General features: G+C 39.5%; 2 protein-coding genes across 2 annotated transcripts; both read right to left on the bottom strand.

The window, feature by feature from the left end:
• Positions 1–963: 963 nt before the first annotated feature.
• LRRC8B (leucine rich repeat containing 8 VRAC subunit B) lies at positions 964–12852 on the bottom strand. The gene is made up of 3 exons (XM_069478187.1): positions 12811–12852; positions 7850–10014; positions 964–1592 (listed from the first exon to the last, which is right to left on the bottom strand). Exons 2-3 carry the CDS (start codon positions 9986–9988, stop codon positions 1320–1322), a joined length of 2412 nt encoding a protein of 803 aa, XP_069334288.1. The 5' UTR covers positions 9989–10014; positions 12811–12852; the 3' UTR covers positions 964–1319.
• Positions 12829–22177, bottom strand: LOC138389673 (uncharacterized). Its single transcript, XM_069478188.1, has 2 exons — positions 22120–22177; positions 12829–12912 (listed from the first exon to the last, which is right to left on the bottom strand). The coding sequence occupies exon 2, from the start codon at positions 12909–12911 to the stop codon at positions 12849–12851; it is 63 nt and encodes a 20-aa protein (XP_069334289.1). The 5' UTR covers position 12912; positions 22120–22177; the 3' UTR covers positions 12829–12848.
• Between the last annotated feature and the right edge of the window lie 4654 nt (positions 22178–26831).

The raw sequence follows: 26831 nt of genomic DNA, 5'->3' as shown, positions 1-26831 counted from the left end.
AAAGGAACAAATATATATTCCAGAAGAGTTAGATAAAGGCATGAGATGAATTTCAGTTAAATAGATCTATTTCTTTGTGAGCTTTGAGAACTCATCTTAGATGCTGAATAGAGGCTGAGGGTTTTGCATTATAATCATAGCTAGAGATTATGCAGATGGAGAAAAAAAGTGTTTTGCTTTAACTCATACTAAATTTCTACAGAGTATTTTAAAATCAATTTAAAAAACACGTTTGTACCTCTCCCCTCCATCACAGTTTTTGTAAGTAATGAAGAATTGTACCCGTACGACTGCACAGCAACTAGGGAAGAGAGAGGTAGATGACTTGGCCACCCTCTCACAAGGAAACCCCCAAATACTTGAGGGCATTAAGCACAAGGCTTTTGTTATCCAACAGGAATTAGCTGCAGAGTACAAAAACATTCTGGAGCAGAATGTACACAAACATGAGGATCATAAATAGCCAAAACCAAGTACACTAACAGGAAGTTCTTAAAGAAATGCATATGTTCTATGTACCTCACAAAAAATTATTCTCATAGATATTGAATCCAAGATTCTACAATAGAAAATATTTATGTTTTACATTTACTGTAAAAATTATTAATAAAAAAGGCTCTGATGACAGACAAGAAATCTTACAGAAAACATTAATTTTCACGATGCCCCTCACATGTCTTAAGTGCCCTGCTCGTGTTCTAGGCAAACCCCAAAGGCAGATGTTTTCTCAGGGTTCATCATCGTTAAGAGGTAATCAGATTAAGGAAAACTCAAGCAAGCTGGGAAAGGAAGTAAAAATTAAGCCAAAATAGGAATTCTGCCAAGCACAATACACCCTGTTTAAAAAAATTTAAGAACATAAATCAAAGACAGTGGTGATCACAAGAAAATTTATATTGATGAGCTTATGGCCTTGGTGATAAATATCAAAACAGGAAGTCAGTTAAAACAAGTGTGCAAATAAGTAATGGAGACTGGAGGAGGAAGAGGAGGAAATACCTATACAGTCTTCAAGGTAAAAACTGCAACGTAGGAATTCAGTAATTTCATAACCTCCTTTCCACTTTCGATGTGTACTTCTTATAGCATCTCAATAAGTTAAAGACCAATTATTCACAAAACTTTGGGTTAGTGTTAACATTTTTTACCTGTTGGATTTAGGGCTAGACACTGAGTTGCTTTAATAAGACATTTAATTACAGTTCATCATAATCATCACTCATTTCTCATCTCTCTAACTCAGAAAATTTTACTTCTCATTTAAAGCCCTGGAACATACTTTAAAAATGATTTTGAGACCTGGGTCTCTTTGCTTCCAGTCAACATTTGTCTAAGCACGTCTGCAAACGCTCTGTCACAGGGGGAGGAAGAGTGCTGAGCAAATTCTCCTCAACAATCAGGCAGCTTCGTTTTAGGGACTGACATCCTTCTAGTTCAGGAGGAAGCGTTTCCAGGTAATTACCAATGAGCTCCAGATGAGTAAGGTTCGACAGCTCACCCACGTGAGGGGACAAATTCATCAGGCTATTTTTCCCCAAGAGTAAACACTGCAGCTTTTTGCACTGAAACAGCCCATCTGGTAACACCTCAATCTGGAAAGGGGGAGAAAGAGAAGCCAGTAAAACGGGGCCTTGATAATACATTTACTTATTTATATTGCTAGCTACCTTTTCCCAAAAAACATTTCTGGAGATTTATAGGGATTCATACAACAATGATGATAAATTTCAAGTAGATGAAAAAGAGGAAAAATAATGATAGGAATATCACAAGGGAGTCAGCCTGAGGCTACCACGAACACGTAGACCCTTGCTGCATATGGGTGGGCAACACGTTTGGCTCTGAACACTCTAACATGCAATTCTTAAAGAAAACGTACCTGACATACTCATTGTCCCTAAGATAAAAAACAAAGCAGTAATTCAGGAGAACCATAATTATTCTTGAGTCCTGGATCAGAAATGAATTACTCTCAAGAGTCCTCATAAAGAGCTTACTGTGTCATGTAATGAGCAACATCCTGACAGCAGTCACAAGGCTATTTCTTATGCTGCTTTTTGGGACTGAAAATTTGTTTTTTAAAAAAGTCTACTGAAGCAGAGACAGAAAGATATGATAATACATACAGGTACATTTCATTTCCCTCTACATACACACATGTACACCTGAGTACTTACCCTCTTCCTGCTCTCTGGGATGGTGTCAGTTAAATCATTCATATAACACAGAGAGATAATTTTAAATATGATAAATAGTCTGCAAATGTGGACAACTCCTAAAGCTGCTCGCTCAGCTGCATCCCTATATGGTGCAGAGGTTTCATGTGACCCACAATGCGTATACGAAATAGGGTGTATTGGGCAAATCCTCCAGAGAAGTTGAACACACACAATCCCTTCAAATCATCACCCCACCGAGGGATAAGTCTGGGCCAAGCACAGTTGGATGGCACACACCCCACCCTGTAAGCCTCTACATACTGGGGACAGGGAACATCTATGAACCTATAAAATAACACAGGATCCTCGGTTCAGGACACGGCTTTGTTAGAAACAGGGATGAAAGGGGCACCCAAAGGCTCGGCCTACATCCTCTGATGGGCCAACGCAGACCTGATAGGAAATGAGCTTCTCGGGCCATCCAGAACTATCTCTCCTCAAAAGGATAAATATTCTTTAAATAAACTAAGAAATGACCAAATTGCATTCACACATGCTCCTGAGGTTGAAAACTTCCTTCTCCTATGTCAACCCCACTACCCCACATTCAGTGCTGGACATCCTTGAAAAAAATCTAACGATCACCATTGCTAAGACCAACATTCAATACAGATCATCGCTGTACACCAAAATACTAAGTGTAAGGCAAAGGAAAAATATCTACCCTTTAATTTCATTCCCTTCTTAGAGCGGATGCCAACCCATACATATGTAGACTTCAATACTGAGAGATGAGGCAGAAGATGCAAAAGAGAAGAAATACAACCCTTTTCTGAAGCAACCCCTCCTGCTCAGAGACATCTGTAGCTCAGAACCAGGGTCAGTGACGTCCAAGTGGAGGGAAAAATCAGCCCTGGGTAGTGTGCTCAGTGTTGAGAGTGCCTGTTGGTGACTTAGCAATGACTTAGGCAAACTGGCTGGAAAGGAAGCAGGCTTGCCTCATTTGTGTTCAGAAAACATGTGCTGAGTGCCTGCTGATGTGCCAGGCTCCCTGCTAGGTGCTGAGGGTAAAGTGCTGAGCAAAACAAATGGCATTCCAGAACTTTAGTCTAATGTAGGCTACCATGAATATCTCAGCCTCGGTACCGTTGACACTTTGGGTGGGAAAATTCTTGCTGTGGGGCTGTCCTGTGTATTGTAGGATGTTCAGTAGCATCCCTGGTCTCTATCCACCAGCTGCCAATGCCACTCCTCTTCCCAGTTGTGACAACCAAAATCAGCTCCAGACAAATGTCCCCCAGGAAAAAATCATCTCCAGTTGAGAAACACTGGTCTAATGGAAGTGAGAGACATTAGACAATTACATAGTCTGTAATGGGTGCTAAGAAGAAGAGTGCCCTAGCCTGAGCTGCACCGGGGAATCCCATATCCCCTTCTTCCACGGATTTACATTTCCAGCTCACTTATACACCGTGCTTAATTGGACTGACTTTCTGCTGGGCAATTACCCTGAAGACATTGCCCTCACTCTCCTGTCTGGCTGTCAGCACTACTGGGTTCCCACCAGTCCTCTCAAATCTCTAAATTTGTGATTTTAGTGAATTTCTCAGCCCCCAATAGAGGAGAGAGATTTCCCAAGGCAGTGGGAGTGAGCCCCCTGGGGCAGCCCCTCAGTATCGCTGCTGTGAAAGCCAGGCAAAGGCTGTGGTTGGCAGTAACCCTTCCTGTGTGCCAAGCGTCCATCTCAGGGGCTTTCTCCCCATGTGAGTGCCCAGCTAAGGCACAGGACCTTAATTCACCTACTCTAATTCAATTTTCCTAAAGGAGCCTGGGCAGCTTTGTTAGAGATGCAAGACTTTCCTTCAATTCAGCAATTTTTTCCTGAACAATCTACTTACAACTTTAAAAATAGTTTACCTTGAAGCTTACAAGAACACTAAACACATTTTGCCCCGGTCAACAAATTTTATAAAAATGTTAGCTAACATTTATTTATAACTAATTCATTTAGCACACCCTTTCTTAGACTGCAAGAAACATAAACCAGAGAGCAAAAAACTACCTTAGTACACCACTGACTTCTTCTCAAAAAAACAATGGAAAAGTTTACAGATTATGAGGGACATGATACACTTCATAAATAGAATGGTTTTACAGAATAAACTACAATGTGTGATATACACATATATAAAACTACATAATAAACTATAAAATAAACTGAAAAAAGAAGAAAAACTATGGGCTACATAATCACTACATCCTAGAATTCTCTGGCAACCAAATGTTTTCAGCAAAATGGATTGGAGCCCCCAGAACAGGATGGTTCTCTTTTAAATCAATTATCAATTATCATTGATAATTAAATGCCCCACCATTTCCCAGGGTCTGGGCCCTTACTTCAGAATCCATCTCAATGTCAGATTTCCTTTTTGTTTCTGGCCAATGACACATGCTATCTCAGGACACGCTAACCAAACCCATGAAGCCTGATCATTTCAAGAAACAAAGATAAATATTTCCATTTCTAGGTAGTGATGCCAAAAACAACAAGCACTGTCACATAAATGACATTCAGAAGAAATTTCTACATTATTCACTTTCTGGCTAGAAGTCTTTGAATTAATAAAAGAAATAAATACACACGTGTGGAAGTCGGAAGACCTGGGTGTAAACTGGAGTGGTCTGTAAGATTTGAGCAAATTTAGTTAAATCCTTGCCCACACCTTTTGCTTCTCCATCACAATCAATGGCACTGTAACCCAATTACCTTTTGGCACTGGGATAAGGATGAATCCTGCCTCTTCTTTTCCCACCTTCCATACCCACCCCACACACCAGTGTTTCCCATGTAACACCACTGGGTTGAAGCATTGGAGATGTGATAGGAAAGCAGCAGAGGAAGAGTCGGAATATTTGGGCTCCATCCTAGCTCCATCATCAGGAATTCAGACTTCAGATGAGTTACTCTGAGCCTCAGTTTCAGTATTGGTAAAATGAGGGCAGTGGACTAGAGTAGGTTTGGCAAATTTTTCTCTAAAGGACTGGAAGAATAAATATTTTAGGATTTATAGGCCAAGAGGAAAAACTGAACATATTATGTACATAACAAGAGAGAAAAAAATCCATACATTTTTAAGTGATAGAATTCAAAATAGAACAATGATTGAGTATAACTTTTTGTTTCTCTTGGTCCATTAATGAAAAGAATGGAATTTATTCATGGGACACGGAAATTTGAATTTCATATAATTTTCATGTGTCACAAAATATTCTTTTTATCTTTCCCCCCAACCATTTAATAATATAAAAAACACTCTTAGTTTGGGCGTGTAAAAACAGGCTGTGTGTGGACAGAGTCTGCCGACCTCTGGACTAGATGATTCATAGTATTCCTTTTAGATATAAGAGCTTTTGTCTCTGTTTTTCATCTATATTCCTGCTTCTAAATCATAACTGATTAAACCTTTCCATGGGGTTTTGTTCCTATGCTGTCCTCTCCCAACCCTTCTATGTGCTACCATCAGAGCCTCCTTTGGAGGTGCAGTTCAGGCTAACTGGCACTGTCAAGCTGAAGTCTCACCCCAGCCCCTGCCCAGTGAATCAAACATGCACTTGACTGGCAGACTCCCAAGCACTCCTCCTTCTGGCCCACGTTGCTAGATGCTGAAATCATCTCTTATCACATCTGGACATACCTATTGCAATCCTCTGTGCATGACCTCTATCTTTTTACATTCCCCTAATCCAGTGTGCTTAGGGTGTGCTTCACGGACCACAGGGTGTCTTGCTCAAAGACATTCGGCAAACATTGCATACCATAACTTACCTTTTGGAGAAGCACAATGCATATTCATATGTTAAAGGCTCTGAATCAGAAATATGATCAAAAGAGACATTTATTTAATGTTTTTCATGATGACAAACATATTATTGTCCTTTGGAAGAAACTCTGAAGTGCCCTGTCAGTGAATGTCTGTCACCTGGGGGGACTGCCCAACACCTTCTGGCTTTGAGGATGCTCAGCAACTGCTTTTCTTCAAGTTTATGAGACAATCCACGCAAAGATACCATTCTACTTTGGCCATAAAGTACGTTCAGCAAAAGACTTTCATGTGCTACAAAGTATCCTCCCTTATTCAAGAAAGGATGTGTCTGATAGTCACATCTAGTCTCTCTTTCAGATATGGTCAAGAAGTCAATAAACTTGCTGTCAGAAGCACCAGTGGTCTTAAGGTTTCACTACATTAACCTAGCAAAAAACATTAACCTGCTCATACATTTAAATAATGTATGGCCAATTAAAACTTTAATCAGCTGCAACTTTCAAAAATCCATGTAGTGATTAAACTGTATAACAGCTTAGTGGAAACTATGCCTTTCAAAATAATTATTTATACTTTTTATTATACATTTAACAATGGAAGAAAATATGGCTAAAATATTAATATTAATCAACTGCACAATTAAGTGGCACTAATGATAAACCTCTAGACCTGTGGTTTTCCAAGTGGAGTCACTAGGCCAGAATCATCAGCTTTACCTGGAGAAGACTAGACAAATTGTAAAGTAGCTTTAAAATATTGCAATCCTTTAAGACCTGAAGATTTCTCATTTTTCTTAGAACGGGCTATCTCCTTTTACATACGTTTCTCAGAATTTTAAAAACCAGGATGGGTTTTGCTCTCATCCCCTAATTTTCTGGTATTTCTCTAACATTCATGGTTTTCAAAAATAATGTCTGATGATTAACATGTTTATTAGCCAACATCATGTTCATAGCTATATTTAGCACGAAATATGAATAACAAAAGTCTAGGAGATAATACATTTTTGGATGAGGTAAAAGCAGTGCTTGTTTCAAGTAGAGAAAGATCAGTTTCATGCCTTGGCAGACTCCCCGGATCCCTTCTTTCCATAGGGACATTACCCTCACTCTCTTGTGCTTTAAATGAGCATGTTTTGTGTTGTTTTTTTCTTTTTCCTCCTCCTTCACATTTTAACCTAGGAAACTACTCATTTATTTTGTTTTTTCATGTTTCTGTGAAGTTAAGTTTTCCTTAACTTGGCTTTACTGTTGCAAATTATGGTTCATTTTTAAGCATGGATGCTGGCAAAAGCTTCTAAGAAGCCCTAGTGTTGCATTATAGAGGCAGGCCTTTCATTTTGAATTCTTCTAGACATATATGCAGATTTCAAATCCTTTTTAATGCATCACAAATAGGCTTTATGAATAATTCATAATCCCAGTATTTTAAAATAAAGAGTTATTATATTATGACAGACTTGGAAAACTGAAAAGTTTTACCAAACTTTTTTAAGTACCTAATACCTTTCTAAAACAAAATGTAATCTCCACCATAACTAGTTTAAAATACTTTGAGTGTGATGTTTACGTAGAAAATGGGGAAAGAGAATAAAGAGAACTAACATTTGTTAAGCAACTCTTATGTGCCATGAACTGTGCCAAATGCTTATACATTTTTTCATAAAATCTCCATGGCAACTTGTAAGTGACATTAAAACCTGATGCTCAGTGCCTTGGTACTTTTTCCAGGATTACACGGGATTGGGCTTGGCTCAGAGAACACATAATATGACTGAAAGTCCATTTTTTCCCCTACATTACATGCTAGAAACATGGCAGATGCTCAGAAGGCTAGCCGAATACAGGGAAGAATGGATTTACTCACGTTGTTGTTGGTCACAGCAAAGTACTGCAAATTACTCAGATATTGGATTTCTTCTGGAATGAAGGTCAGGTGGTTATAGCTTAGATCCAAATAATGGAGTTTGGTGCATAGGAAAAGCTGCAAGGGCAGATTCTCTATATTATTATGGTCCAAAAAGAGCTGCTCTAGGTTGGATAATGCCCCAATCTGTGCAGGAATATAAGCAATGTTATTGTGCCATAATTTTAAGCAGGACAGATTCTGAAGATGCTGAAAGCTAATGATCTCTTCCACAGTTTTAAGGTTATTTTCTTTTAGATCTAACTCATGCAAATTGTTCAGGCTGAAAATAGAGTGTGGGATGCGCTCCAGGTCGCAGCTGATCAGTTCTAGGCTTTTCAGATTGACCATCTTTTTCAAGTTGTTCAACACAACTAGCTTGCTCCCTTCGTTATCAAGTGACAACTTCTGCAGTGAAGGCAAGAGGTCTGTAACGACTTGCGGGATCCGGGACAGGCTGCTCTTCAAGTAGAGGGTCCTCAGATTTTTCAAGTCCTGAAAGCCCTCCAAGTGCATGGTACTCAACTGCTCAGGCAGGACACAGCCTGATAGATAAAGTTCCTTGAGGTTCTTCAGGTGAAATACCCAGCGTGGGATTTTTCCCATTTCAGTAAATTTCAGGCGGAGGATTTTTAAATTCTCCTCCAGGAAGGCCAGCGCGGGATGGTCCACCACCAGGGACGAATGGTACACGCGCAGCTCCCTGAGGTTGACCAGCTGCGAGACTGCAGAGGGCAGCTTCACCTCGGGGATGAGCTCCAGGCTCAGCACTTCCATCTCCGTTAACTCAAAGACATTGTCTGGAAGCCCGTTGAGCATAAAAAGGTGCAGTTCTATCTTGTCCTGGGAATTTTTCACGAGCTTACTTTTCAGCTTCTCAACTGTCCACTCGTTATTGAGGTTGATCTGTTTCAGTTTGTTCTCACTCACCTCCGACAGGAATATGGAGAAGCGTTTGGAATACAGGGGGTCGTACTGGTCAGCCAGGTGAAGGATGAAGGCAAAGTCATTCTTGACGTCAGGGATGTCACTGTAATTGCTTTTTTCTCTTAACGCCTCAAAGGAATATTGCTTCAGGGAACTCCTCAGCATCCACCACAAGCTGTAGGAGGAGGTGAGACCGTAGAGTATAACCAAAATGACATAAAATGACGCCAGGACCTTAAATATTTCTGCCAAAGAATAGACACACTGGTAGCGCTTATAGCCTGTAAAAGCCTGTACGTCAATGGAACAGTCGATTTCAAGAGTGATGTAGGTTAAAAAATAGGGAACATAAGTTATGATGAGGACGAACAAAATGACTTTGACGATTATCTGCTTCAGATACACCCGATAAATGATGTCCTTCTGCTCCACGTGTAAGCGGAATCGTTTCACCTTTTCAAAGATGGCTTTGGCCTGTTCGCCCTCCTTCTTGTCCAGAACACTGGAAGTTGGGCTTTCTATGCTGGCTGACTCCAAGCCCGGCTGCGGGTAGGGCAATGACTGCTTGCTGGAATCAACCTCAGCTGAACACCCTGAGGTTGAAAGCAAAATCTTGGACTTGGAGAGTTTCAGGGGCCTCACCGACTGCTCGGCCACTGTTTCTGACAGGGCGCGAGTGGTCCATGGAGAATCGAAGCACTTGTGAAGGATGGCCACAAAATGCTCGAGCCTGGAACTGGTACTGGGGTAGTGAAGCCAAAAGTTGCTGCAGGCTGCAAAGATGAGAGTGTGCAAGAGCACCAGGTAGGGGAAAAACTTTGCAAACCAATGTAGCTGTTTCTCGTAACATACAGCATCGATGTAGGAGTACTGCTGGCGGTGAAGGTCGTTCTGGATTCGGAGGGGGAGCGGAAGCGGCATATCAGGATGAGAGGATGCATTCACGCTGGCTTTCAGGATGTCCCAAGGCACAGCACAGTGATTGTCAAATTCCACTTTGCACGGAAGACAGCACAGAACCCTGCTCTGTGTCAGCTGGAGAGCTCCAGCCAGCACGGCCACCAGCAGCATGATCAGGGTGATATAATACCAGAAGACGTCCCACCATGGTTTTAAGATGTGATAAGATGACTGGGCATCTGCTAAGCATTTTAGCTCTGTTAGTGTAATCATGACTTTTCCTTGTAGGAGTATCGAACCTGGAAGACGAAAATAAAAGAAACACTACTGAAGCAAGTTCTCACATTTAACTCTAATGCTTGTACATATACACCCTCCCTAGGTAGGATTTAGCTCAGGGGTAAAACCTAAGAGGCAGGGCTGATCAAGGGCACATAAGTCTTCACCAGCCATCTCAACCTGGAACTGTAAAGTGTCTTAGGTTGGGGGCCATTTGGTCACAGCCAGGCTGGATCTGTAAAGAAATGTGCAGGTTACCCTCGAGGCAATTATCTAGTCACCTCCTGGATCTCAACTCCAGGCTGAGCTATTAAAAACCAGGAACCAATTTTTCTTCAACTGACATTGGAAAATCTTGTTCTTATGCTACTAATTTTTAACAGTCACATTTATACCCTCCAAAATATCTGAATAAGCTCCTTTTCCTGTCCTGCCCCATGTCTGGAGCATCAGTTGCAGCCTGAGAGTTGTTTCAATCACAAGGAGCCTCTTTGGGGCAAGCTCTGCTTTATAAAATTATCCCTTAGGCTTAGAGGGATCTACTGATTCTATGCCCAAAATAAACTGTCAGTGAATGCATTATCTCCTTTCCTCCAAGCTCTCGCTCTGTAATTCAAGTCAGTGACTATTTAAAAACTTAGGGTATTTAAAAGTCGGGAAACAACAGTAATGGCCTAAAAAAGGATAGGGAAGAAAAACCCTGTTAGACTACTCTATCGTGGGGACTCCCTCTCATGTTTAATGCTGTGATGCAAAGCATTAAAAGGATAAATGATTAAGGCATGTTCTATTATTAAATTATTTTTGCCTTCAGAAAAGCCAGATGATTTTATATTTTCATATTGAAATGTATTCAGAAAGCATTCCTGAGAATTTCTCTCTTTAGTCTTATATACATCAATTATTTAAAAAATTGGGCTGGGCGTGGGGGCTCATGCCTGTAATCCTAGCATTCTGGGAGACCAAGGCGGGAAGATCGCTTGAGGTCAGGAGTTTGAGACCAGCCTGAGCAAGAGCGAGACCCCGTCTCTACTAAAAATAGAAAAATCAGCTGGGCATGGTGGCGCATGCCTGTAGTCCCAGCTACTTGGGAGGCTGAGGCAGAAGGGTTGCTTGAGCCCAGGAGTTTGAGGTTGCTGTGAGCTAGGTTGATGCCACAAGGCACACTAACCTAAATGACAGAGTGAGACTCTGTCTCAAAAAAAAAAAAAAAAAGAATTGCTAACTAGTAAAATCCAGACCATCTATACAATGGCATAGAGTAAAAGAAAAGAAAATATACAGATTATAATAATACCTGGAAAGAAAAAGAAAAAAAAAATCATGGTATCATGTTCCCCCTTCATTGGTCATCCACCTCTACCCCGTGCCCAAAGGCTTCTCCTGGACTTTCTTGAGTTTGCAGTCTTATCTTCTATCCTGGGCCTGAGTTTCTCTCTGGATACCCTAGCACTAGCAGTACGCCTGGGGGAGCCTGCTTTGCTCTCATTAATTCTCCTTGTGGAGACTGGTATCCTGCCTTGAACCCTAGAATCCCACTAAAGTGGCTCTGCTCTCTGCTAATAAGTATATTCTCTTTTGCTGGTCATCTTCAGAATATTCCTGACCATCTGACCCTGAACCCTAAAGCTTCATGCTCTCTCACCTGTTAGGGCATCCCACAACCCCTAATTTTAATTGCTGGACTGGAGTATGACTTACTGCCTATAGCCTTTCTAGACATCAAATCCTATTATATAGATTCAATTTTCTCCAAGGACCTGAGGCTTGATTATATAACTCTCCAGGGCATCTCTCCTTTACTCTGGTTTAGTGGATCTAACTCTCAATTCCTCTCATCGTGCCTCACCTCCTGCCTCAGCCTCCTGAGTGGCTGGGACTACAGCCTCACGTAATTGTTCGTCAAGGCAAGACAAAAACCAAAATGAGAGGATTACATAAGACAAATAGTCCTGGACTTAGACTTCAAAATACCACAAACATGATGGGAGCGGGGCTGGCAGAAAACATTGCTGGATGAAAGAACATGTGAAAAACACCTGGAGATTTTAGTTGATGTGTATGCATACTTTCAGCTGATCATATGATAGCTACTATGCTAAAATATTGATTATACCCCTTGGCCTTATTAACAAGTGGGGCCCAGATAATGGGGCAACAGTCCTTCTGTGCCTGCCTGGTGAGATCACAACTGGAACCCAATGCTCAGTTTCAGGTTAAAGATGAAATGGGCAACAAAATAATTAGGAGCTACTGTCTACAAGCCATTTGCTACCAGAGGAACATAGGTAATTGATGATATGCAGCTGAGATAAAAGATGACTAGGTGAAGCTGAGAATTTATCTTTACATTTTTGTGCAACTATCTCATGGATGAAAGAATAAATGGATTTGTTCCAGAGGTAGAGTAGGTGAGTGGAAGTTTTAGAAAGTCATATTTTGATTCAGTCTCTGGTGAAACATCATTGAACTGGCTGCTGTGTGAAACAGTTCCTCTCCCTGTCTTGAGCAGGGTCTGGATAAATAAAATGATCATACATCAGGGATGTTGCAGAGGAATTTCTTATACAAAGAGAATGAACCAGACAATCTACATAGGCTCTTTCAGTTCTAAATTTGTGATTTTACCTGCCCCCTCAAAGGCCCTGAGAGTCAAATTCACTTATGACAAGCAACTGAAATTGCAGAAGAATGAAAACATCAATAGCTTTAATAATGGTAAGCTTATTTAACAGAGAGTGAATATTAATATTTATTCAACAAAAAGTACAAGTCAACATTGACCAAAATAATGTACTTTAAATATTTATACTTACTATAATGAAAAAAATGAATCAAATAAATCAGTTATGCTTCAGTCAGGAGGTCTACACCTTTTGAAATTTCTTAGACACACCATCTCCGTGTTTGTCTTCATTCTGTGAGAAAGCATAAATATCTTGAAATAGCTATACCCTAGTACTGGGTGCTATAGTCCTTCCAACAAACAGGAAAAATTGGAGACACTGTCTTCAGAGACCCTCTGCATTGTAAGACATGATAAGATTTTCACAGCTCAGTTTCCTTTTCACACTGGGGCGCACTGTGGCAAAGCTGTTTCTACAGGACCTCACCCAGATTCATCAAACCACACTTACTCCCTGAACTCTCTTTCGATTACAGAGATGTTTCTACAGAAATTTAGATGCAACATATTTTAAAATTCTGTATCTACAACACTTTGATGAACACTTAGCTTTTTCCAAGTAATCTACATATGCTAATTTCTCTCACTCAGTCCTCATACACAGTTGTTCTTATTTGCATATATCAGATGGCTTGTCAAACCATATGATTTCTGCACCTTTATTTAAAACCACACATCTATCCAAATAAGAACTCTCAGTACTTCTAAAATTGAGCCTACCAATTTCACTAGAAAAAGTCACAAGTTAATATATTTTTTCAGTCACAGCTCAGAAATATGGCTGAAATCCTCTGAAATTATGGTATCATTAAATATAGCTAGCCTTTGTATTAGTTTTTTTTACTTTGTAGGTTAATAAAAGCCATTCTTAGCATATATGCTGCAATCATTTGTGATAGTTTAATTACATATACATAGTTAAGTTTGAACTGTGAGAAAATTCTGAAACACTAGAATTTTTTTTAATTGAGTGTGAAAAACTATATTTTTTAATGCCTCAGGAACTTCAAAAAAGTTGCTGAGAAGGTTTTTACATTTTCCCTAAAGATAAAATCCATTTATTAATTTATTAAATACTTGAAGTCCAGCTAAGAACTGACCTCAAACTGTATTTAAAATATTTTTAGCAATAACCTTGTCCCCTTGTCATTTCAAATATCGAAAAGTTGGACATGTCCTGAAATTTACTTTGGGTTCACTAAGTCATGTGAAAAGCCTATTTTATAATTAATCACCATCCAGTATCAAGTAGTTTTGCAGGTTAGAAAGCACAGTTGGTACGTATAACACCCTAGCTGTGCACTAATTCATAATTATATGACACTTTTCTCATTCATAATTCACAAGCCTTTATAAAAGGCTTACAGCATATAATACATGACTGCATTTATGTGGATTGAGTATGTTAAAGACATCTGATGTGTGAAACATTTTACATATTCTTCCATAGCACTGCCTCTGTAACATGCCAGAAAATAATTTATTACATAATTCCAGAATGCTACTCAGCCATCATGATCCTTCTTATACAGTAGTTTCCCTTAAATATTACAGATACATTTTTTACTTTATTATTAATAATCTAATGCTTTTTTCTACTTTCAAAGCATATTTCATTTATATTAATTTGTTTTATACTTATAACAAGCCATTGCAATAAACAGAATTATTCTTCACATTTTATAAACATGGAAACTCAGGCAGGCCCAAAGAATTTATCTTGTCCAAGGTGACAAAACTGGCAAGAAATAAAGTTATAGCAGGAACCTGGGTCCTCAGACTCAAATCCTAACTTCATCCACTCCAGACCACATGGCTTCAGTCAACCCAATTAACTGTGTTACAGTCTCAGTTCTCTCAAAAGCTGAAGAAAAAGTTATTTAGCTTTCTTCCCCCATTCACCCCAGTATCTGAATTATTACTGGGTTCTATTATAATTTTTTGAATAGGATGCAAATGTTTTCTTTCAGGTCTTTGCTTGCATACTATATAATTTACTTTCTCAGCTAAACATTTTTTTACAAATATTTTTTACTGAACTATCTAAGCCTTAATATTTAAATGTATAGCATCTGGATTTAAGGATACATGAAAAGTCTCAAGCATTCCTATATATTAAATTATGCTAATTTTTCTAATTGAAGTATTTCACTGGAGAGTTTGACCATAGCTGTCCTTTGTCCATAAGCCATTTAATACTGTTTGTGTGTCCAGGAAATTTTTTCCAGACCATATTTTAGCAAACAATGAGGATTCAATCCAAATGTATTTTCTATTTCTAATATACAAATGTACCAAATCAGTTCAAGGAAATAATGTTAAGAGCAATGATTTTATGGTCCTAATCCATTCCTTTAGCTTTTAAACCTCATTAAAAAGTCATAAAACCTTTTCAAAACACATGAATTCACTTGACAATCTCACTCCAAAGTCTCTGAGACTGTAACATCAACACTCAAGTTAGGCATCTTTACTTCCCAGTCCTTCTTATTGCACTTTCAAAGCATTTCCAAAATAACCAGTGAAAAAATAAACAAATGATGATCAGATGGTATTTAGAGTCGTTATATGCTGAGAACTGGATGCTACTTCAAAGATCTGTCTCTGACCCCAGGCAGGGATTATAGCCAAACAATTCACAACAGCGGTTCTCTACACTACTCTCACTGAAAACTGATTTTATTTTTTCTTTTTTTTAAATTTCAGCATATGATGGGGGCACACATGTTTAGGTTACATATATTGCCTTTGCCCTACCCAAGCCAGAGCTTCAAGCATGTCCATCCCCACATGTCCATACCACACCCATTAGGTGTAAATATACCCATCCCCTCCTCCCCGTCATTGATTTTAAAATCACCTTATATTCCTTCAAAATGTTTAGTGCTACTTCCCATCAAGATGCTTCTTAAGTCTAATAGATATCTAATTGAAATTTAAATTCACCTCTTTGAGTTCCCTAGCAAACAATGCCTCAGTACCTCTGATTAATTTGTCCCGTTCTTTATACTAAATAACTCCTTTAACCACTCTTTAGAGATCTGATGACATGCATTTAACATTTCTGAAGTACTTAAATCATCACCAGTAGTAACACTTAATATACCAGTGTCTGTATCCTCCTTACCAGTTCTTTCATATCTTGTCAGTACAGTGATTTTCAAATAATAAACATACTTTCCAAACTTAGTTGTAGTTTTGAGACCTAGAAAGAAACTAAGATTTATCTAATAGTGTTTCTCTAACATTAATGTCCCTAAAAATCACCAAGAGCTTATTAAAACACAAAGGGATAGGTCCCACCCCCAGTTTCTGATTCGTTAGGTCTGAAGCACATCTCCAGAACGTGCATTTCTGACAAATTTCTAGTTCATGTTGATGCTGCTGGTCCAGGGATCACTTTTGAAGAATCACAAATCTAAGACAGTGATTCTCAGTCTTGACTTCACATAAAACCCCCTGGGGCACTTTTAAAAGAAACCTAAACCCAGGCACCCCCTCCACACAGCAATTCAATTGGTCTAGGGTGAGGCCAGATTTTTTTTTTTTTTCCTAAATCTCCCCAGGAGGAGAAAGCGCACAAGATAGACTGGCAACAAAATATCTGGGAAAAGTGCCTACTACCTTTTAGGTCTTCTTGGAAGTTGCAGTAGATGTCTAGGATGCTCCCTCCCCTCCATAGACTACAAAGGAACAGCTACTCTCTCCCATATGAACCCTTCAGGGATTTAGGTACTCAAGGCAGGAGAACAGTGAGTCACTGAGACACAGGAATTTGCAGGATGGATTAGAAAAAAGGGGGCCCAGCTGAAAGGCTATTTCAATTATGTGAGTGAGAAATAAGGAAAAATTTTACAATACGTTTGAAAAAAAGCGAAGATGAAATAGTTGCTGTACGTTAAAACTCAGTATCACCCAGCAACATCTGATAGAAAGATCCATGGAGGAGCAGGAGTCAAATGGACTCAGATTTTGATCCTATGCTATTATAGTATCTTACAGCTTTTAGCACATGATGCACAACAAATATTTATACAATAACTAAATATACAAAAATGCAAAAGGCAGGAAAAATATCCAGCCATTTAGATGTTTAGGCAGGGTGTATTCAAGGTATCAGAGCCTTTCCCTGCGAAAGGCAAGAACTCAGCAGCATATAGATGGAAAGATTTTCACTAACTATTCTGCATATTCCCAACCTTGATAACTTAAAAAAAAAAGGTTCTGTTTCTCAAGATTCAGTAGGAGGTTCTTAACTTCATGGTATTGGCTGGCACAAAGATGACTGGAAGGTCCAAAATGTCCTCGCTCCTTAGGCTGGTAGTTGGTGCTAACTCCTTTGTGTGAGACTCCCATGTTGCTCTTTGTGAGCTCCCACTTAGCGTGGTGGCTGGGTTCTAAGATGGTGCATTCCAGGCACAGAAGTGAAAGCTGCAGATCGTTGAAGCTACACGGTACCAGGTCCACCAAAATCTATCAGTCAAAGGAGTCACAGGGCCAGCCCAGATTCGAGGGGGGCGATGCAAACTTCACCTCTCGGCGGAGGAGTGGCAACGAATTTGTAGCCTGGCTTTATCCTCCACAGTCTACTCTCTGGCCACAAATGATTACATTGCTCCACATGCAAAGCACACTAACCCTCTCCCAAGTCACCCAAAAGTTTCATCCCACTATGGCATCAAATTTGGGCCTGAAGTCCAGGAACTTGTCATCTAAATCAGGTCCAGGATGCTGTGGGGCAACACCCTCGAAATTCTTAGAAGCCCTTCCCTCTAGCTGACAGGATCCAGGAGGCACTCACTGTCTTAAATCTTTTTGAAGTTTTAACACCAGGTCTTACAGCTGTGCCTTTGCTTTATTTTCACCTCAAGACCAAGTTTTACTGGCAGTAGTGCTTGGATCTGATCTTTGGACCTGAGGCCATTTCTTTCTTGGAGTACTTTTTGCTGCATAGGGGAGCTGGGGATGAGAAACAGTTTTATTTATGACCCTAGAAAATTCTGGATTGGAAATATTTCCTCTAGAGTCTGTTTAAAATCTGAAGTTTCTTCTTTAATTCATCTCTTTTTTGCAGTTCTTTGATCGTAGGTGGTTAGAAAAGGGAGTCAATTGGTGCTTCTGATACTCTGCTGGAAAATCTCCTAAGCTAGATCCATAGGGCCATTAGAGTTATTTTCTATGTCTCATGTCACTGTAGGTGATAGTCTTGCTGATTTTCCTGTCGATATAAAGCAAGGGTGCCATTTTACATTCTCCAGTAGCAACAGTATTCTTACTGCTCTCAGGACTTCACTGCCACCTGGTCCCAAAGCCAATGCGTGTTTTTTTGTTATGGCACCTCACTTCTGGGTACCAGTTTTTCTTTTGGTTCTTTAGTCTGTGTAACAAAGCACAGCAAAACTTAGCGGCTAAAATAACAATTCATGATTTCTTGTGATTCTGTGGAATGATGAAGCAGTTCATGTGGTGTCGGCTGGAATGCTGGAATGGTTAGAAGGTCCAAAGTGCCTCAATCATAGGGCTGGTACTTGGGCTGGCTGCTGGCCGAGAGCCCAGCTTGGGCTGCTGACCAGGGGCCTTGCCAGTCATCTGCATGGCTGATTAGGCTTCTGCACAGCAAGGGGCTAAGATCTAAGATGGAATGTTTCCAGCACACAAAAGCAGAAGCTACAGATCTCTTAAGGCACTGCCTTGGAAATTACTCTCCACCATTTCTGCCACATTTGGTTGATCAAAAGAGGTAACAGAACCAGCTGTATTCAAAAGGAGGGGAAGGGACTCCATCTCCTGATGGGAAGAGCTGCAGAGTATTAGTGGCCATCTTCAGTCCACCATGGGAAGTCACGTGCTTGTCAGCAGTGGATGGTGCCACATAGAAATGAGTTCTTTGAGAGAAAGAAGTGACGGAGTGAAGAACAGAATCTCTGTCCCCTCAATAAAATATCAGATGAGGAAGGACTATTAGATGAGGAAGAGTAAAAGACGATAGAGAAGCCAGGTTAGTGAAATAAAAGCCAGAGTATTTCCAGAGCACAAAAGTCAGAGTTATAAGGAAAGGAGCTGACATCATAGTCAAATAATACAGAAAAACCAAAGAACAGAGACACATAACTACCATTCCACAGCTGTTTATACAAAGCTGTCAAATGATAATAGGTCTGTGAAACAATCAGGAATAATACTCTAGGCCAGGCATGGTGGCTCACGCCTGTAATCCTAGCACTTTGGGAGGCTGAGGAGGGAGGATCACTTGAGGCCAGGAGTTTGAGACCAGCCCAAGCAAGAACAAGACCCCATCTCTACTAAAAAAATAGAAAAAGCCAGATGTGTTGGCGAAGGCCTGTAGTCCCACCTACTTGGGAGGCTGCGGCAGGAGGATTGCTCGAGCCTAGGAGTTTGAGGTTGCTGTGAGCTATGCACTGCACTCTAGCCCAGGAGACAGAGCAAGACCCTGTCCTAATAATAATAATGATAATGATAACACTGTAAATAATAGGAAGTCACTTTAATCATTTGAAGCTCCAGGAGAAAGTTATTGAATAAATGAAACCAAATATATAGTTATAAATATTAAATAAAATACATAAATTAAAGTTATTAAGTGAATTAAAACCATGGGAATAATTCTAGAAATCCTAATGAAATCTGAGTTGTTCTGAATTTTCAGGAACACTGCTTTACTTTTCCTTATTTCTGGCAGTCATAGAATCTATCACATATTTAATATAGATAGCAATTGTCCCTTTAGGAAATGATCTCTCAATTCTTTTATGTTTTTAGTAAGCTACCATATTATCTAAAATCCATTTAAAATAAAAGAAGTTATAGACACAGTATTGTAATATTAACACTAGAGCATAAGCTACCAGTGGCTAGATAATTCTTAGAGAGAAGGTGTAAACAGAAGGCAACCTCAAATTCTTCTCCATCACCTTTCATTGTCTGTAAAAATATTTTCCTAACCACTTCCCCTCCCCACAACATTAAGGAAGCCATAATAAAGTAGTGTAGAGCCAAACCCAGTCCCTACATAATCCCTTGCTAATTATACACACTCTCCTTTCAAATGACAGGTGGACAACAGATTTCATCACTCCATTTGCTTCTCTTTTCTTCCACAGGTGATTTACCTTACACAAGAGCAGAAGCGTGTGGACTATTTAATCCACGAAGACAACATAGAAATTGAAGTCTACTCTTTCCTTTGTAAATCAGGAAACTAAAGTTCGGAGGAGTTTAAGTGGCTTCTGTAGGGTCAAAAAGTAGTAAAACATGGGCTTATAACCAAGGGTCCTACTCTGAAGAGAACTGGAAGGTTGGTGGCCTTGACTCTGGCCACCTTCCCTAATTAGTAATGGGCCTTCTTAACAAAATAAACATGAAGTTGCAAATATGGTCTAGAACATTTCTATGTTACAATTCTTTTTTTAAACAATAAATCCAAATCAGAGAGATATTTTAGCTCTGAGACAAACCAGGGTACTCTACCAATAGTTAAAAAATATGAGTAAGATGCTAATCTTAATCCTTTTTCTAAAGTTAACATTTGTATACATTCAATTATGGAGGCTAGGTACTACAAAGGCATACCAAGGAAATATAAGGCCTTGTCTCTGCTTTCCCGGGATTTACAATCCTAGTGTAGAAAGAATACATGCATGGTTGAAAGTTGGCACCATCATCTTATAATGTCATGTCCGTGTCCACATGAGTGGGATGATGGGCTAAACTTAATAAATACTATATGTGGTTCTATGTAAACTAAATGGCCAAAGAGAATGGGTGAAACATCACTGAATAGCAGCACTTGTTAAAGAAAGGTCAGGATTTTAGTCTGTTCACATAGCAAATATTTAGAATGCCTACTCTGTAGCAGGTGGAATCCTAAATGTTTGGGAAATACAGGTGTGCAAGACAGATAGGATCTCTGCTCTCATGGACTTTACCACGTAGTGAGAGAAGAGAGACAATAATCAAGTATACAAACACAAAAAGATCAGAAATGCTGTGAAGAATATAAAGTCAGAGAAGGTCTCTTTAGAGGGACTACCATTACCGTGGAGAGCAGAAAGGAGCCAGCAATGGGCAGAGCATTCCAGGCAGAAGGAGCAACAAGCTTAGTTAGATGTGTGAGGATCAGAAAGGAGGCCACTATGGCTGGAATGTCAGAAGCCTGAGGAGAGTAGAAGAATGGCAAAGGGCCTGCAGCCAAGGTAAAGATTTTGGATAATAAATAGTTTAGGAGTGGTAGAAAAGTCACTGAAAGGTCATAAGTAGAGGACTGGCAAAATCTGTTATCAGCTTTAAAAAATTTATAGTCAGTTCAATGAATCAGCATAGAAATGTGGGTATACCCCAAAAGTCAAAGGATCTTTACCTTCATCCTTATAAAGAAGGGTGTTCAGAATGCAGGTGACAGATCCCCTGTCTTCATGACTGATTCACCTGGACTATGTGATCAGAGCTGGGTGATGCTTTTAAGACATTCGTTGTATTCACAACACTAGAAAGTTGTGCTAGTTAAGACAGTATACAAATTCATCATTCATTATGTCAAAATCGAAAGCACTGCCATAGAGGTTAACTCAAGATTAATCTTCCACGGCCGGGCACAGTGGCTCACGCCTGTAATCCTAGCACTCTGGGAGGCCAAGGCGGGAATATCGCTCAAGGTCAGGAGTTCAAGACCAGCCTGAGCAAGAGCGAGACCCCGTCTCTACTGAAAAATAGAAAGAAATTAACCGGACAACTAAAAATATATAGAAAAAATTAGCCAGGCCTGGTGGCGCATGCCTGTAGTCCCAGCTATTCGGGAGGCTGAGGCAGGTGGATTGCTTGAGCCCAGGAGTTTGAGGTTGCTGTGAGGTAGGCTGATGCCATGGCACTCTAGGCCAGGCAACAGAGTGAGACTCTGTCTCAAAAAAAAAAAAAAAAAAAAAGATTAATCTTCCACAATTATACAAGAAGAACGTGTTTGCAGCAAGCAGCAGAGCATAGGGTGTGTTTATTTCTGACTTACCTACTCAAGGAAAGTGTGGCCATCTTTTACTTAATAGAAACATGTCAAAACTAATTCTAAGCATTAAAAATGCTACCTTAAATAAAAATTAGGAAAATTAGACATAGATGTTAGTCTCTCATGGCCATTTATTATATTCCTTAGTTCTTTAATGTTAAAAAATGACAAATATGATGCATACTTTCCTACATACTAAATCCCACAAAGGATAAGAGGATGACATTTTTACTAAAATGTATACAGATTTAATTTTCTGTTTATTAACTGGTTTAAAAACCTCAAAAAAAATTTTACTCAAAACATCTGTAAAATGAAAAAGATTTTACTCAGATTGTACATGCTAAATATTCAGTATTCATTTGCCCCCAAGCTACCAACACATCTTTACCATATGTTCACAATTCAGGATGTTAATCTTACCCTAAGAATGCTGGTCAACTGGAAACTCTGCAATTAGTCTCGATTTGAAAAATTCCTGAAGAGAAATCATAAACATATTGTTATATTTTGCATATCACAGGACTGCAAGATAATTTATCCACTTATGCAGTTCTAAAATTTCCAACATATATCATAATTTTATGAAATATAAAAAAGGTAATTAAAAAAATGAGTATTAAGAGATCATCTTCCAACTTCTCAGAAAAGGGTGTTTTCTATTAATCAGGGAGATATAAAAATCACTGTCACAAATTATCAATTTAATCTCATCACAAAGGTAATCTACAAGGCACAAAATAGGAACATTCAACTTTTAATGGAGAATGAGACAAGCATTATATCTGAGGACCATGGATTTTATAAATAAAAGATGCAAAAACATTGAAAATATCTATGCTTCTTAAATTAAAAAGCAGAAACATGAAAAAAGACTTAGTATTTGGGATAGCTTTCTCCATCCAGTTTTTGTTCTTTTTGCTGATCTGCTAGTTTTATACAATTATGCCACTGTGAAATTCAACGGCACAATAGTGATACCCACTTTTGCCTCTTTCGTGGGCTTTCTTGATGTTGTTATGAAGTCTCTTTAAACATCATATTTGATGAAAGCACAAGAATTCATACGTGGATATGTTCTATGTTATAAAATCATTTCCCTACAGAATCTTAGGTTTTCCTTTATCATTAATAATGATGTAAACATCCCTGTATTCTGTTCCTATGGTATCTTTTACATACGCTTCAAAAATGAGAGTACTGGGTCATAGAGCATGAACATTTTAGGGCCTCTGATATATAGTATCAAATTATTTCCCAAAAAGATTATACTAATTTTCTTTTCTGTAAATAATTCATAAGTAGCAGCTCATCAGATTTAGGAGTCTTCATTAAAAAAAAAAAAAAAAAAACTTTGCTAATTCCATACGTGAAAAAATGATCTTGTTGCTTTATTTTGCATTTCTTTGAGTTGGGCTGACTTATTTCAGCATGCTTATTAACAAGTTTCATTCTTCTTTTCTATTTAACGTTTACCTAGAGGAATATTTTGCTGAGAAGATATAAATGTAGAACTTAATGACAGCTCTCTCACAATGACAATTTGTCATCTCAGGGTGAAGCCACTGCTGTCAAGTAAAAAGAAATAACAAAATGTAGCTGAGTTTCTTTACCCAGGCTAAAACCAAATCATTCAAACTAATTTTAGAAACTGTAGCGAAAGTTACCGCTTTTCCTCCACCTCAGCAGAACACAGAAGCACCAAGTTGAAAGAATGAAATGTGAAAACACTAAATGGCAACGCTGCTTAGAATAGAATAACGAGTCCATATTAGGCAGAGTAAAAAAGAGGACAAAGACTGTCACAGCAATTCTGACAGCCCCAGCTGCCGAGACAGGCTGCGTCAGTGGTTCTCCAGCCTGCCATGCTAATGAGCATCACCAAACTGGCTACGTCTACGCCCTCAAAAACATTTTCCCTCCCAGCGGCAGGACACAGACATGTGTATTTTAACTTGCATAATCAATTCCAAGGTAACCTAAAAAAAGATATTCTGGAAGATTTGGAGGTAGAAGCCCTTTCTTCCTCAAATAAGAGCTCCTTTCAGAAGGTTCCCTATGAGGGACATAGAAGGGAGTACTCCCAAGTGACTAAGGATTAGAGAACAATAAGGCAACAATCAGCTTTCTGATAGAACAGTAAAAGGCCCCAGTGCTTTTGCTTTGAAAATGGAGAGATCTGGATGCTTTTATTTCCTTCTGGTCAGTAGAGATAGTGCATTTGACAAAACAAACTCCTTTGTAGGACAGCAAAGAACTACGACACAATTTTGGAGTCTGATAATGGCTTTCCATTTGGGTGCATTTGTCTTTTAGTGCTACGGTCCCCAATCACTGGGCCTCAGCCCATTACTGGTCTGTGGCCTGTTAGGAAATGGGCTCTGCCCCCACTACCCACCCCCACGACACCCTATCCGCCCCTTCCCGGTCTGTGGAAAAATTGTCTTCCATGAAACCCGTCCCTGGTGCCAAAAAAGGTTCGGGACTGCTGTATTTAGTGATAGGTAAATAAAACCTTCAGAGGAAAGGTATAGCAAGAAGTGAAGAATCTCTGGTCAAAGGACCTGTATTAGGTTAAAGGCATAGTCACGGGACATCACTTTGCAGCTAGAGCAGGAATCCCTGCAATATCATACTCATTCACCCTGCCTTAGGCAGTTGTAAAAGTTTAAGGCTTTAGGTTACATAAAATCAAAGTCCCCCATTTCATCAATCTGAAAAGTTCAAAACTGTGAATAAGAGATGGATTTAAAAGAGGGACATTATACTTCATCATTTGTCCCACTCTGGGATCAAGTGGAATCACCTCCATGAGCTGCCTGAATGGCCACTGGCTGAATTCACTGCTCCTTCGTCTGTGTTCCTAGAACATACTTACTCATATTTCTCTTACACTGTTTTCTATATGTGCTCAGCTATTGCCCCAAGTTCTTTGATAGCCAGGGCAGTATCTTATTTATCTGTATCCCAGGGATCTACCACAGTGTCTCTGTCCACGACTAGATTAAGGTCCTGGAGATTATGGCAGCTGTCACATACTGATTCATCAATAGAGTGTTTAAAAAAATCTCTGGAAACTTAACTAGATTAAACAAAAATAGTACCTATCAGAGCTTTTCTCAGGGAGAGTATTGAAAGTGGTTGGAAGGGACGATCAGGACTTTGACTGCTATTTCTTCCTGGGCCATTGAGATTCTGGGAACTGGCAAAAGGGGGACATAAAGGGACTCTTTTGCTATCTTTTTCCTATACATTGGCTTCTCCTCTTAAAAAATGTGAACAAATACTTAAAGACTAACAGTCTGAAGTGGCACCAAATCCACCGTGTGCTCAGAGCCCAGAGTAACAAATGCTGAGCCCCTCTAGGGTGCCTCCATTTCTCATTGTTGCCTGTCAGCACCATGAATATTTAGGAAATCATTGTTGAGTGAAGAAATGATACCAGATCAGGTTTCACCACAAGGGTAGGAACCAGGGGCACAGAGGAGGAGGCCTAGATCTTGAAAGGATCTGTAAGCACAACTGGTGCACACACTCAGTGGGTCTGGAAGAGTGGCAAAGCAAATGCTGGGAACAGAGCCTAAGGCATTCCCACCACCCCATGGCAGGCACAGAGGTTCCAAAGCAGAGGCTAAGCCTTCACCCCCTCAGGAAGAAAGGAGAAAAATTTATACTTGCCAACTTACCCACCAAACATGACATCTCACAAATCTGAATGGAAAACTGCTGTCAAATTCAGCATGACTGGCTGCATCATAATGACTGTGAGTCATTTTAAATCAGTGATAGCCCACTGGATAAATGCCACAGCATTCTAAAATGACCTTAATAGCTTATCGAATTATGATTTCACAATTATTCTTTTGCCCAAGTTAACCTCAGTATAATACAACAGGAATAATGCTGGGACCAATGGAATCACCAAGTCATCACCCAAGAGATGTTGTGCATCATGCTGTTCTGTGTCCACTTGCCTTGTCTGCTTTTCCCCAAGACCATGAACTCTGGAGGGCAAAGACCCTTCTTTTCCCCCGAGGGGCTGTCACATATTAGGTACTTTATAAATATTCTAATTCCACAATTCTGTGAGCTATGATCGAGCTGACAGTATTGCATGTCCTTGGATAGTTTCAGTATCATAAAGCTAGTTCACTTCTGATAGTGATGACTGTAAAGAATATTATATCTGCTATAACACATTCGTAACCCAATGACAAAATCAAATTGTCATGCATTGTGAATCAGCCTAGTGCTTCTACCCCCAGCTAATTTCTGACCACAAAATAAAAAGGTTTAAAGTTCGGTATTAAATGACTATTAAACACAAAAGATGTTTAAAATAAACACTACTACTCTACTTGCCCCCAAACAAGTAGTTGCTCTTTACTTCATGCTTCTTTAGCATTCAGGGAATATTCATAGTTCTATTCTGCTTCCATTAAACTGCTTCACCAATATCTGGTTTGATGCCTTTCTGTCTCAGCTTTTGAACTCTTAGCAGACCTGAGTGTGCAGGAAAGGACCTGACACTCAACAGAGTCTCAGAAATTACTTGCTCAACGGAAGGGGGTGGTGGGAGACAGAAAGGGAAAGGCTAACACTTCCTGTGTACTTGGTGAGGTAGGTATTATTATCTCCACTCTAAAGGTGAGAAAGTTGAGGATCAGAGAAGCTAAGAAAGTCAATGAACCTCACATGCAAACCCAGCACTCCTACCAGCTCTGACTAAGAGCCATATGCTCACGGCCTCTCCAAAGAGCTATATAAAAAGGAGTTTTATATAGAATGTGACATCTCTTTTCAAAGCTACAATCTATCTTTTAGAAAAACTAAGATGACAATTTAAAAATGAGATCTGCATTGTTTTGCTGCCTCATTATTCGGTATTCTATCTAGTGAAACAGAATCAACAAGTGTTTCCTCCACCCTGTCTGCTTATTAAATAATTAAGATCGGCATGACACAGGCAGAGCAACGATGCATCCTGCTTGCGTCAGCTCCTATAGGGAAACATTAACCAGCCAACTGAATAACAAGATGACTAACCCAGGTTTCATCTGTATTTAAATGAAAATGTTTTACATGGCTTTTCTTCCTGACATACATAGCTAAAAATAAATTAATACTGTATCACA

This window comes from Eulemur rufifrons, chromosome 8, assembly GCF_041146395.1.
Source record: "Eulemur rufifrons isolate Redbay chromosome 8, OSU_ERuf_1, whole genome shotgun sequence".
NCBI lineage: Eukaryota > Metazoa > Chordata > Mammalia > Primates > Lemuridae > Eulemur > Eulemur rufifrons.
Note: the sequence above shows the minus strand (reverse complement) of the source record. Positions and strands in the feature narration are given on the sequence as shown.